Here is a 15,067-nt window from a genome sequence, read left to right as displayed (position 1 = left end):
TAAATAATCTAATTGTTTAATATTTTTCTCAATAGTTTTTAATTGATAAGTGAAGGGAACTTCATGCAAAAATAAGAACAAATGTAAAATGCCCTCTCCGAAATGATGTTTAAGATTACGTGCACAGATAAAATGTACTCGGCCGTATTGACTTTCTCGGTTTTTGTCAATTTTATCACGTCATAATCTGATCACGTGACTCATTATAAACATCATCATGTTATCCATGGCATGAACTCTATCTTGGTAAAATTTTGTATCATTAGACAAAATCTGTTGATGGCCATAGGTGATAAACTATTTCACCCCTTGTCCCAGATTGTTGTGGAAATCACTTGAAGAAATACATAAACACTCAGAAGGGGAGTACTTCGAGGTGCTCTCGATTACCACGGCCCACTTGACCAGCTCCACTGCCACCCCGTTATTATTCCCTAAGGTCTAAAGAACATTGCTGGGTGAGTCAAAGTCTACCAACTCCTCGAATAAACGAAACTGTTTTTTAACCGCCTTTCCCAGCGTGGGCACCCGGACTACAAATCAGCCGACATTTTGGGAGCGTTCAAGCGCGCACACTCCATATCATCATCTGAATCAAAGAAACCAATAAATCTTTGCTCAGAGTGGATTCATCGTTGTTTTTTTTTTAATGCTCTATTATCCGAGCGGCCTTAAATCATTGACTCCAACGCAGTGGAAATTTGTGCCATGAATGTTCCGCTTCTGTAGTCACATCGGCCATCTACTTTTTTGATCCAGTCCAGGGTATAACAGATCTTGACATATACAAACCGTTTTGAGCTGCCTGTTTAAGAAACAGCGTAAAAGTGCTCTCGCCCGTCAAAACGTGCAGTTAAAGTACGAGAAACCGCCCGTCCACTGCTGCACAGCTGCGAATTTTAACATGTAATCCGGCGATCAACTTGTTTATGACGTAACCGTCTAAATGCGAAGTGGGTCAAATTTCAACAATACGCCAGCTGTTCCTATTTTATAGCGGGTAAATGCCTCCAAATTCAAAATTCTAACTTCTTTTACTTGAGAATATGTCAGGAAAGCAAAACAAAAGCAAAGAAACGTGTATTCCGACGAATGAAAGTCAAATTAAGAGCTGCCGTGTGTTGATTTCCGAATGACATGAAAGGTATGGTTGACCATTCGTTTCAAAATTACGACGAAGTATACGCGGGTTTTTCTGCCGCGTATACTAGTTTACATACGTTACGTATGGGCTTTAAGCTCATATATACGACCATTTAGATCGCGTATATACGCATTTTTAAAGGGCCACACATTTGCGTAAATTCAAGCGCGGGGATTTGCGAAATAAATACCCAAATATAAGCGTCCTACAAGGACCCATATACACGCGTGCGAAAATGCGCAAATATGCGGGTCTCGTAAATTACGTTTTATATGCACGAAATGTGCCTTTTAAGAGAATGACTCTTCATGTATGATGGCAATGAAAATTAATTTAACTAGGAATCGTCAATATGGCGGCAGTGGTAAAATGCCTTGTCTTGCTCTATCTGCTATTTAATGTTTGTTACTGCAGCTCTCCAGTGAATGAACTTCTAGAAACAGTTATGCGTGTTTTGAATGGCTGTTCAAGATCTTATCCTAACGCTAATCGTCGTGAAGTTGCTGTGGATTACTCTGTACATCGTTTAGTGGCCTGCGTAACTTGGCGGTTTTTAGGCAATTTGAACGCTAAGAAAGCGGCGAAGTGATAACGAGCGCCAAATGCGGCGTAGCCACGAGCCTGGGGGGTTCCTGCTCGTTTTCGCGACTTTTTCGCTTTGTGCGCTCGCTCTCAAATTGCTTAAAAAATTGCTAAACCGCCAAGCTACGCAGGCTAATCCTTTAGTTGATTCATTAGACAGAGGTACCAAGGCGAATGCTGAGAGGATACGGCCTCTAGAGTCGCTGGTGAGACAAATGCAATATTTACTACTTAGATGGGAAATGTTTGCATTAAGAGCAGTTTCATGCACCTCAGTGTACTCCCATTAGGGCTTTGCCAACTGCATCAGCTTCTAATGGAAGAGTGGGTCGTCCAGCCCATGATATATCAATACCTCAAGGGGAGTTTTAGGAAACAGAATGTGATTTTAGTGTAAGTCCTATTGGGTCTTCACCAGATAATTCATCTGGTTGGATGTTATCACCAGATGTGTCCCTGACAGCTAGTATTTGCAGTGTTACATATATCTTGTAAAATCACTGCGTTCACCCATATTAGTTGTGCGTACAGCATGGTTATTCCATGCCTCAACTAGGAGGTTTAACTGGTTGTTAATTCTGGAAAGAAATATGTAATACAAACAGAAAGGATCGATTATGCTGGTAGATTCCAGGATGCCATTTTCCTCCATCTGGTAGAAAAGAGTGTAATAGAACTGACCGACTCCAATAAAGACTTCTCTCCAGAGACGTTCAATTCAGTGGCTGTGTACAGACAAACCAGCAATTTTGCTTCCCCTATTAAATCCCCTGTGCCATAGCAGAACTCTTCCTACCTCTAAATTTTCATCCCCTTCGTCTGAACACACTCTAGAGGGCAATCCATAACTTTGCACAGCAGCTAAGAACAGAGCTAGTCCAGTCGCAGCAGAATTTTTTGTTGCACAACTTAAAGTCTAAAGCCCTGTCAAAACCACCAGGTATTACAAACCTCCAACTGATAAGGCAGTGTAGTCCATCAATGTGCCAGAGAGAATTATAGGTCCCCTGGCGCCTCGTGATGGTATTGAACCACCTCAAATCAGACCCTGCTGGGTCAGTTTGAAAAAAACTTTCCCTTACACGCTGACACCGAACATAGATGTTTCTACTTCGCAAATGACCCAGCATGATACTGATACCAGAATTGGAAAACCCACGTCAGTCATATTTCTCGAATCATCTGGGCCGGGTTGTTCGAAAGCCGATTAACGCTAACCCAGGATTAAAAGTTAACCCAAATATAAATTTTTCTCTATAAAACTGTTTTCCAATGCTTATGCTTTGCGTAGTTTGAGATTACTCAAGTTCAACACTGAACTGCAAACATTTCCCATCTATGTAGTAAGTATTGAATTTGTCTCACCAGCAATTCGAGAGGCAGAATTCTCTCAGCATTCGCTTGGGCACCTCTGTCCTAAACGGTGAACAGAATCCACAGCAACTTCACGACGAACGATCAAGTTCTCTGCCATGTTACGATTAGCGTAAGGATAAAATCTTAAACAGTCATTCAAAACACGCATAACTGTTTCTGGAAGTTCAGTCACTGGGGGAGCTGCAGTAACAAACATTAAATAGCAGATAGAGCAAGACAAGCCATTTCACCACTGCCGCCATATTGACGATTTTTAGTTAAAGTAATTTTCATTGCTATCATACACGAAAAGCCATTCTCTTAAAAGGCACATTTCGTGCTGGCATATACAACGTAATTTTTTGAGACCCGCATATACGCGCATTTTAGCACGCGTATATATGGGTCCTTGTAGGACGCGTATATTTGGGCATTTATTTCGCAAATCCCCGCGCTTGAATTTACGCAAATGTGTGGCCCTTTAAAAATGCGTATATACGCGATCTAAATGGTCGTATATATGAGCTTAAAGCCCATACGTAACGTATGTAAACAAGTATACGCGGCAGAAAAATCCTTGTATACCCTGTCGTAATTTTGAAACGAATGGCCAACCATAGAAAGGTCAAAGGGCCGCTCGTATTGCTCAAATAACCTGTTTTGAAAATGCATACATACATACTTTTATTCCACGTCCCCAAGGGGCTTTTCAGTAATCGCAGAATTCGCCGATTAATTTACCCCAATTTTTTTTTTTTCGCCCGACGTGTAGTTGATACGATTGTTCTTCCCCAGAGAATAGTCTCGTTGGGTAAAGCTATGTACCAGAGTGCTTTTTTGACGCTTGTATTTCGTCTAAAACACTGTCGAAAAGCACAAATTTAAAAAATTCGCCAAAAATTCACGTTCAACTTTCAGTTAGATTTTACACCGCGAATGAGCAGAAGAAATAAGGTCTTTTGATTTCCTGGGTTAATCTTTTCTAGAATGCTTTCACTTTTTAAACGAGAGCTTCCGAAAAATGCCTAATTTCGGCGTCAATTTAGGCCGCTGCGAACGCAAAATACAAAAAAAATTGCAAAAAATAAGTAAAACTCTAAACGTCCTTAAACTTATATTTTTAGACCTAGTTGACCTAGGCCTTTATTCTGGCCAAGTTTGGGAAAATCCGTTTTTTTCTATCTTGCATGACCTTAGTTGATCCTTACAGCAAACTGCTCTTAAAAAATATTAATCTCTGAAAAGACGAATGAATAAAAAGTCGATCGCAACCTTTACATATTAGTTTGCATCTTTCAATATGCAAATTTCTCTCAGTTTCTGTCATTGTTATTGTTAATTAGTTACTTGTGAAGAAACATACGAAACGTCAAGTTTATGAATTTTGTTTTCCAAAACGCGTTTTATTATCATGTTTGTCACCGCAGTTTGTGTGTTATTTTTTTTTTATCATGCATGAAAACATGTCTATAAAGTCTGTAAATTCGTAAAACACTTTAAATAACACCCATTTTTAACCGATTTTTTTCCAATTTCGTTAAATACTATACTTGAGCAACTTTTCTCTTAAGATGATCGTATAGTTTCACGACGAGTTACCACCCGAAATACACAGCTTGTAGTAATTTCAAGGCGAAGACAACCGTTGTTTCACAGATTGATACTTACAAAATAATCCCTTGCAACTGACCAATATAGCAAAATAACCCGATTATAACCTCAGTCCTTTTTAACAAGGACTTCTGTTAAAAAGCCAGTGGTACAGAGTGAAATTTTCGTAAAATTTCATCCCTTGTCACGACAAAACGATTGGAAAAGGCATCTATCCTCGCTAATTATTCATAAGCTACAAGAAATTTTGTTGCTTGTGGCACTTTAAAGGTGCCTCTAGTCAGTCTGCAAAACAATCTGATTACTCGAGTCGTAAGGAACTGAGTCTAGGAATGGGCTCTGAATCACGAATTTCCTCATTTAACCTGAGTCCACGTGACTTGCGTAATCTTGTAGCTACGATTGCGCACGTTGTGCGGACCTGTGTATGACGTAACGTGTTTGCTTCACGTGTTATGAAGCATGTGGGTTGTCTCTGATTTGCGATCCGCCATGTTGTTGTTTTTGAAGAACATTGGACATTTGTACTTGGAACGAAACAGTCGGTAAGGGTTGCATTCGTATAATTTCGCTCTTTTGGTTCCCGTACTTAGTTCCTTTTGATGTCTGTAGAAAACCTGGAATAGATGAACCTAAATCGCTAAAATTGGGCTGATCGAAATGCTTGTCGCAGTACTTTAGCTCGTGGATGTTTGGATTTACAAGTGGATTTATTAAAATTAAAGTTCTGAGTTTTCGACGTTTATTTACATGCAACATAATACGTAGCACCTGGGCTTCGTAACAAATCTTGCCACGCACCACTGTACAACGCTTCTCTCTATTTCAATTTTTTCTAAAAAAAAAATGCTTTGATGAGTTACTTCAGAGGTTTGTTTAGCCATATGACAATTATAAATCGTTCGATAAGCATTTCCTTTCTCAAACAGCGAGGAGAACTATCCCATCGATCGATCGGCGTGGGTACTTTATTTAGTCATTTTTATTTAGTTATTTAGTCATTTGGCCGTTTAAAGTGCTATTGTTACCTATTGTCATCTATTGGTGACGGCGTGAGAGCCCGAGATCCACTGCTCATCAAGACAATTTTATCTCTGTTCTTTGTTTCGTTACTTTGTTATTGTTTCTTATTGGCAATTGTTTAAATTTCTCACTTCTCCAAAACAGGGTAATAGCTATACGGTATAATGCGATCTTGGGAACAAGTAGTTTTCAAAAGGATGCAACTATACCTTGCAATTAAAGAGCGCTAAAGAATAATTGCAGTAATTTGTTTGTCAAGCACGCGGCGTCCGCGAATTGTAAATTCCCTGAGGACTAATTTCATCACACGCCGCGCTTAGAGTTCAGTTGGCGAGCGTAATTAAAGCAGGTATCGCGCGACTGGGTGCGATAGAAAAATATATGGCGGGACGGAGAAAAAATTGTGTTACGCTCTTTTGCATTGCAGTTTGGAAAGTGAACAAGATTGGTTTTTACGGAGGTTTCGGAGGTGGCTCAAAAGTGTGCTGAAAACGCTCATAACATTTATTCTACAGACCACAAGCCGTTGCGGGGAAAGACTCTTGACACGATCAAGATTTAACGCAGCTGTCGCAGATGCGTGGTTTTCTACCAAATGATCATATGATCATAAAAAGTATTTCGGAGCAATCGGGAATGCTCGGAACTCTATTGTCTGTTGACAACTTGTACAGTTGATGGACAGTTATTCCACTGGGTATTCGCAGCTCCTAGAAATTTTGTGTAAATTTGCATTTGTAAGAGACAACCCCAACCAATTGGAGGCCATTGAGAGCCCTCACGGGAGTTCTAGGGAGACAAGAGTAATTTATGCCAGTAAGTAAGTATTTCTCCTACAAACAAAAGTCATTCTGCGCCATGGATGCGTGCGATCGAGCACGGCTTTTGAATATTGATGTGTTAAATTGAACAGAACATAATAAAAACACAGGCAAGACAATCGAAAGTGATTTAGGCTCCGAAATAAGATGCATCGTTTATTTGAATAGGACAATCACATGAGTTTTGGAGGCATACAATTTATTTGTGGCCCAAGTAGCATCGTTTGCGCGTATTGATAATAATACGGCTATTTGTCAATTGTTTTATCTTTAGTTGGTTAATTCTCATTTGCGTTCCATATCAGGCGATGTTGTGTCAACATACATCTCTAAAAGATGGAAAGGGTTATGAAGGAATGGGTAACGGGAAAAGGGGAATCTCTAAAACGGGAAATATCTTTGTTTTGTTCAGCGAAATGAGGAATACACTATGAAGGATAAGATGCAAGCCCAGGTAAATGCTATTGTTATACTGCTTTTTACTTCTGTTCTCATGTTTTACAGGTTTCAATTACATCGCCCCTCAACTATGGGGGTCCGAGTGGTGGCCTTTCTGTTTTTAGTTGGTCTCTTGCTTTCGAATGCTGCCTTACACGCTTGGGGATTACTTGATGACGTTATACTGCGGGACAATCGTTTGGTCGCTATTTACAAGGATGTCTCCGACGAGCTGGTGGAAAGGTCAGTGGTTGACCCCGCTGACGAACAAACGGTCCAAGAGTATCTGGACAGAGCGGTGGTTCAAGAGAAGGTCAAACGAAGCTGGGATCAGCTAAAGGCAGGTGCACCAAAGACAGTCACAGAAACAACAACGCCTGGAGGTGGAAAACAGGTCACATTTGAAAAAACTGGAGTAATATCTCTAAAAGGAGTATTTCAGTTTATGCAGTATTATCCTCTTCTTTACGGCAAAGAAACAAACCCCACAGAATTTAAGGTACCAATCGGAAGCGACGATTATACGTTTAAACTCGCCAATAAAGGCGACGGGACCTTTTCACTACACGCCGTACGCTCCGGCACGGACGTGGATTTGTCTAATCTTCAGGACCCTGTTAAGACTCTGTCTGACTCCAATCTGAAGGCGGCCTTAAGGAAGACGGTACAAGATGTGTCTTTACAAGCGTTAGATGCAAATTTAGACAGTCAGCCCGATTTTAATGCGGAACTACTGAAACAAGACAAAGAAAAAACAGTTTCCTCCAACGAAAGGGATAAAGCCTTCAGCGCAGCCAGAGATTTTATGGTTGGAACTGCTGTCCGAAAGAGCAAATTAGCCGGTCTAATTCCACCGCCTTCCGATTGGCTCAAGACGACAAGCGAGGATATTGGTTCAAAAATGTATGAAGTAAGGGAGCAGCTAAGCAAAGAGATAGCGGCCGAAGGGGAAACAAAACTTAAATTTGAATTAACTCAGAGCCTGCTCCAAAGCAGGGATGAGGCAATTGATAGGTGGAAAGAATGGACGACCCCCGACAAGACAACAAATAAAAGAATTATTGAAGATGAAGAAGTCACAGAAGGAAAAAGCAAAGTTAGAAGAGTGATAGTTCACGAATCTGATAAGGTTCCCCTAAAAGAGGTATTCAGAACATTACAATCTTATAACGACATATTCGACACTCAAGGACTCAAACAAACGAGGTTTGAAGTTCCAATTGGCGGAGAGAAAAGAAAATTTCGTTTGAGCAAGAGTCGACCACGTTATGGTAAACACCAGATAGCGGTATATACTAATGATGCTGATTGGCCTGGTACTTCGAAACGAGGCAACAAAGGCAAAGGTGGTGTAGTGCCAGCGTCTTACGATACATTACTAGATGATGTCCTTAAGCCATTTCCTGACCATGATAAGCTAGCAACGTCTATGCTAGAGGCTGTCGATAGCAATCTTGATAAACAACCTGACTTCTCCACAGATTTAAAAATCCCAAACAACGACCTCGAGACCGCAGACACCATTCGAGCTGCTACAGAATTTCTGACTATTTCAATGATTGCAGAAGCAGCTCGGCCGTTGGATGAGGTCAGAGCTAAGTTTTTAAAGGATCTTGCTCAGAAAATAAGAGATGAAAAGACGTTTCCAGACAGTATTCCCAACCTGGCAGATTTGAATGGAGTTGATAAGTCAGGAAGAAGTCCAACAATGGACACTTACGTTCAAGGGGTGCTAAAAAACCTTCCAAGCAAACAAAAACGCGTAGACGAAGAGTTTAACGATGCTGACTATCCCGTAAGAAAAAAAGGTGTTGGAGCAAACGAAGGACGCAAATTGCTACATAATAAGGGCAGTGAGACAGTTCCCTCATATCTCATCCGCAAACGAGCTGCTGGAGATCACGATGGAGAGGTCATTGCCGAGAAGGTCGCAAAATATTGCACAGGGACGAGACGTCGAAGAAAGCGCTTTGCCTGCTCACTAGGTAATAAAGACTCCTCTGCAACTGTCGATGAGAGCTCCATTAAAGTTAATGAAGACAAGGTGGAGTTTGACGTGATAGATCGTCGCGATGCCAAAGAACGTGAGCACGTGCAGTTAGAAATAAGCCCTGAAGAGCTGGCTACACCCAAGCTGATCGAGGACAAGTTATCAAAATCGAAAAGGTCTGGAGCTACCGAGGCTTACTCCAAGGTAAATAAAGGTCTAGCTGTTCACGGTCTGATATTTTCCGTTCTGGGGGCTGTAAACTACTTCCAGGAAGGTGATAACCTTCGAGGTGCCATTTCCGTGGCTCAGTCTGCCCATACACTTGGAGGACTTACCGGGCTCAATGAGATAGTTTCCAAGGTTGGAAAACGAGTTATAAGTAGTGCAACTAAAGGGTTAGCAAAAGGTCTGAATTTAGAGAAAGGCTTGGAAAGGTTATCTACCAACGTTGAACGGTTTGCAGAGAGAGGAATCGGAGAGTTACTTGGCGACATCCCTGTAGTAGGACTTGCATTCGATATCTACTTCATTGAACAAGACATAGAGCAGTTGGCTAAGTTAAATCTTAATAACCCGGCAGACCTCAAAATATTACCGTTACGTGTGATCGATTTAGCACTTGACGTTAGCACGACTGTGCTGAGCCTAATAGGCACGTTTTGCCCGGAAGCGGAAGTCATTACAGAACCTCTGGTGATTGTCCTCTCAATAATACGAATGGCCATTGACGACTTTTACATCGACATTATGGCAGAAATGGAGAAAGTGAATTGGAAAAGTCCGTGGGCTGGGTTGGAGTTTCTTGCAGCCTTAGTGAAAGGGTTTTTGGATGGAGCTGCAGATTTCTTAACAGGAGGCCTCAGAAGACAAATGGAGTCCTATAGAAAACAGGAGGAATACGACAAAACACTCCTTCGGAACCTGACAAACCCCGATAGTTATTACAAGATTATTGGAGAAAAAGATGGGAGTGGAGGGACGATCGATTTCACCCAAGGCATGCTGTCAAGTTTTGGCGGTTATATAAACTTCAGGCTCAACGACAATAACCGAGCTACGTTAGAAATCGGTGACGTCTCTGGCAGTCATAAAACAATACGTAAGACATTTACAGTTGGTTCTGATGTTAAGAACATCGTGCTTGGGATAGGAGAGTCCAGGACTTTCGAATACAAACACGAAACTGCAAAACTCTGGTTTTTTATTCCAATTAAGTCGTATGATGTAATTTGTGGAGCTAATCTCCATGAGAAATCTGTTTACGGCACTTATTATGGAAACTCCAAGAATAACACATTTTATGCCGTACAGCATCAAAAGCCGACAACAAAACCCCCTGGAAAAAAAGATTCAGATTGTAACTTTGGCAAGTTAAATGTTAACTTTGTTACTGGAAACTATCATTACAATCTGTATGGGCGGGGTGGCAGCGACACCTTTTACTTAGGACCTGAAATGTCTGCAGTTACAGGAGGCTCGGGTAGTGACCTCTACATTATCCAGTCGGACGGCGGAAAAACAGTCATCGATAACTTTGCTGAAGATGACTTGCGCGACATCGTTGTCATAAACGTTAACTATGATAACATCCGATGTCATCAGAGTAAAACTGATCTTGATGTCACTTATTCCCAGAGCCATCACATTCGTATCACCAACTGGTTCATTCCCGGAGATCCTACATATTACCGTCATGTCTCGTTTCGTAGTCTGGACGGGGTAATTTTTGTTCCAAAACAAGTTTTAAATAGCGATGGTGTTCAGGTTGTTCAATGTGTGGCGGTGGCTCTAGATCTAGGTACAGCAAGAGGTGATCAAACGATTTCACTCAATGATCGGAAATACAGTCAAGTGAAACAAGTATCGGGATCGAACGGAACCGATCATATTGTTGGCAACGATGTCAATAACATCCTAGATGGGAGTCGTGGTGCTGATCACCTGACCGGGGGAAAAGATGAAGACACCTACATTATCAGAGCAAATGAAGGCTGCGATGTTATTGACAATAATGCAGAAGATTACTTAAACACCACTGACGTTATTGTCTTTGACGTACCCTTTGAAATGATAGACATTCAAACAGTAGGTAATGACTTGTCTGCAACTGACAGAAACAATGCACAGAGCTCGTGCTTTACCGTAACCAACTGGAAGTTAGGATACCGATACCGGCATGTGCTATTTACCTCCGGAGATCATGTTGTATTTAACGTTACTACCAGTGAAAGCGGACGAGTATCCAAAGTACCAATTATGTTGGACTACAAAAATTCCGCCACCGGAATCTGTGTTGATTTATCGGATTCCCCAAGCCCAGACTGTGTCAAACCACCTGGTTACTCCAATGTCGCCACTCTGTCCGATTCCCCACACAATGACCGCGTAGTTGGAAATGCACAGACAAACTTTTTGAGCTGTTCTGGAGGAGAAGATTATCTCGAGGGTGGGAAAGGCACTGACAACTATGTAATTAAGAAAACATGTCAAAGAGCAATCATCAACAACTTTGACAATCGCCAGAAGGTCGATTTGTTGTACATAGAGGAAACATTTGTGAACCTGCGACTGCAGAAGGACAATAACCATTTGAGGATTGTCTCAAATTATGAGACACCAATCATAACACTTCATAATTGGTTTGACTCGGCTGACAACCAGCATCTTGGAATACGAACTGTTGATGGGATTACGTCAAGACTAAATAGTAAGACGGTGAAATTCGAGCCATACGAAGTATCTAAGGATCCGACTGAATGTCAATGCACGCGTGCAGGGTGCGACACTGGAGTAATACCATACAATTTGGAGAATGAGCCTTGGAAACACGTAGTCCGTTTCCAATTGAAATCAAGTCACTGTAGTTACAGAATATACGGAAATAATCTTAATAATTACCTCGACCCCGGAACAGGCAATGGTTATAATTATCAGCATCTGGAGGGAAAGAACGGATCGGACACTTACGTGTTTAATCACGGGTATGGAGAGTTTAATGAAATTAACAATTATGCGGACGACGACAAGACGGATACCCTCATGCTTGGAATAGAATTTGATGACATTCGTGTGTATTTTCATGGCCAAAATGATGTCATTCTGGAATCAAACACACGACCTAGCTCACTAAGTGTTCGCATTCTTGATTACTTCCGTGGTGTAAAGTATCAGCACCTTCAGATTATATCAGCGGACAAAGTAGTCTTTAATATTTCAAAACAGTATCCATGCAGAATGATAATCGCTGTCGACCGAAGAATTGTCGATTCGCCACAACGTATTGATCCTAAAACGACTAGTATACTTGCAGCTGCGGAAGATTTAAAGGGATCGCTGACCTCTGAGAACATTCTGACCGGCACCAACACGACACGAGAAATCGAAGGTGGAGCAGTGGCTGACACTCTACGTGGCGGAGACACAGGAACAATTTTTGAAGGAAAACAAGGTAACGACACAATTTATGGTGGTGCTGGTAATGATATAATTTTCGGTGGGGATGGCGATGACGTCATATATGCCGGCCCTGGAGATGATTACATTTATGGTGGGAATGGTGCGGATATCATCGATGGTGGCAATGGCACTGATACACTTGCTTTCAAAGGTGACGGCTCTCTTCGCAAGGGAGTCACTATTGATCTCATTATTGGAATTGGAAAAGAAGGTGATGCTGAGGGAGATAGCTACAAGAGCATTGAAAACGTATATGGGACGATTCACAACGACTCTTTGATCGGATCCGATTCTGATAACAAACTTTATGCCCTTGAAGGCGAAGATACGCTTTCTACTCGTGGTGGCGATGATAAACTTGTTGGCGGCGAAGGGAAAGATTTGTATTTACTCTATAAGGCTTCGGGGTTGAAAATAATCGACAACTACGCAAATGATGAGATTGAAGATACCCTCTCACTGGCGCATTTGAATTCTACTGATATTTGTATTTACTTAGTCGGCAACGATTTACATCTACAAGTTGATGAGTCTAATTTAGCCTCCGTTCTTTTTTATGGTGAGCTTTTGACAGTGATAATTAGAAACTGGAAAGTGAGTGTCAAGTACAGACACCTCAAGGTGTTATTTAATGACACTTTGTGGGAAGGATTCGCTTTGTCGGCCATCGCTGCAAGATTCGACAAGCTGAACAATAGTGTCAACTACATCGAAAGGAGCACCAAACTGCAGGTTGTGTCTTCAAACGACACAAGTGTAAGCCTAACATGGCACCAATCAAGCGGTCTTTTGTCACATCCAAAAACTGAGCTTTACCTTGTGCATTTTCAACGACAGGACCCGGCCAAAACCCTAAAAAAAGCACAAGTGGATAGTCAAACATCGCTGACCGTGTCATCTCTTGAACCAGGTTCCCATTACGTCTTCGCTCTCGCATTAACAAAGTGCAACGCAACAATTGCAGTCTCCAACACACTTTTGACCTATGGTCGGAAAAGATCCTGCTCCACAGCACATGTACCACACTCGTCTGTAGAGTATACTCCATCTAATTCCGCATCAACTCCAGGTCACGGCACAATCGCTGATGTGAAATGTAATACGGGGTATAACATTTACATCGACCACACTGAACAAAATGCAACGTGCTTAGACCAAGAATGGATTCCCGCCCTTCCTGTTTGTAAAAAAAATAAAACAGTGTCCTGTTCTCACGAAGCCGAGTAAAGGAGAGGTTTCTAGTGACGGACATCACGAGGGATCAAAAGCTTATTATGTTTGCCACAAAGGATTCGAGCTTAATGGACCTAAGGAACGTATCTGTGTGGATGAAGCCTGGGATGGGACAGTTCCTAACTGTCAGCCGCTAAATTGCCCACGACCGCCAACTGTTGATAATGGATCGTACCTTCCCTGTGACTATATAAGACACACAAATAGGTATGGCACGTCGAACAATCCCCTCGAAGGCTACTGTGTTAAAATTCACTGCAACAACTTATATCTTCCAAGTCACGTATTTTCTGGGAAGACGAATCGTCTCCGATGGGAAAGTGACTGGGAGATACCGCAAGGCGGACGAGTTTGCAACGATGGAAAGTGGATTGGATACGTAGATGACACGTGTGAGCCTATTGCCAGACTCGTCGGAGTACAGGATCAGTGGAATAGGAAAAGTGGCTTACTTCAACTTTGGCAAGGCGGAGCGTGGACGACTGTTTCGTCTACTCCAGCACAGAACATTCTTACCCTGTCTTGCAGAAGTGTGGGCATAAATCATCCCGAGGGTGTAACGCTCAGCTCAAGCAATTCCCAAGTACGGGTAACATGCTCTAAGCTGCGTTTAGCTCAACCAATGCCAACCAGATATGAAGGACGACTTGAAGTATTAAATAACGGCAACTGGGAAGGAGTATGTGTCACGGAAACAGGAACACCCGCAAGTCATTCTGCAAGCATGGAGATTTGTGAATCACTGGGCTTTAACTACATATCTGCGATTGTGAGCATCGCAACAGGTTGGACAGACCATAGGCTTATTTGTTCACCGTAAGTAAATGATTGATGTATGTATTCAGAATAACAAAGGGTCGACTGAATGGAAGATATGTTAAATACGAACATGACGCCGGCCAGGACGCCTGTTTACAGGATAAAGTTTTTTTAATGAGCTGACTGTGTTTGTTTGAGGGCCTACCTAGGTAAAGGGCCAATGCAAAATTCAGTTGAGATCAGAGTAACTGTCTAGATACGTTTTGATAGACAAGCTCACTTGCATTTCTTTTGCAGGTATATCTGGTCTTATTGCAGTTACAACAAAAAAATAAGCTCAGCGGCTATTGTGTTAATCGTGCTGTGTGACATAAGTAATTTAACAACAATTGAGCAGGAAACCTTGCGTGAATGAATGCATGAAGCATCGCACTAAAAAGCGAATTTCAATACTACTACGAAGAATATTGAAAGTACTTTACGCGTCTGAACGCATCGTGTAAAAATTCTTTGGCCTCTCAATGCATAAATGAAAGCTGCGATATTTTACAGTTCACAAGAGGGTACTCATTTGCTTATTACTCGTCTTGGTTTGTGTGTTTTCAACTCTTAATAAGTGTCTGTGTATTTCTTTCAGAACAACCCGAGTTGTTC

General features: G+C 41.7%; 1 protein-coding gene across 1 annotated transcript; it reads left to right on the top strand.

Moving 5' to 3' along the window:
- The first annotated feature begins 5,662 nt into the window (after positions 1-5,662).
- On the top strand, positions 5,663-14,891 carry LOC145499889 (uncharacterized). Its single transcript, XM_081479412.1, is given in 2 exon segments — positions 5,663-13,606; positions 13,608-14,891. Coding segments are annotated over 2 exon segments (7,506 nt in total). The 5' UTR covers positions 5,663-6,967; the 3' UTR covers positions 14,475-14,891.
- The last annotated feature ends 176 nt before the right edge of the window (positions 14,892-15,067 follow it).

This window comes from Orbicella franksi, chromosome 10, assembly GCF_964199315.1.
Source record: "Orbicella franksi chromosome 10, jaOrbFran1.1, whole genome shotgun sequence".
NCBI lineage: Eukaryota > Metazoa > Cnidaria > Anthozoa > Scleractinia > Merulinidae > Orbicella > Orbicella franksi.
The sequence above is the reverse complement of the archived record's forward strand: the minus strand, read 5'-3'. Positions and strand labels throughout refer to the sequence as shown.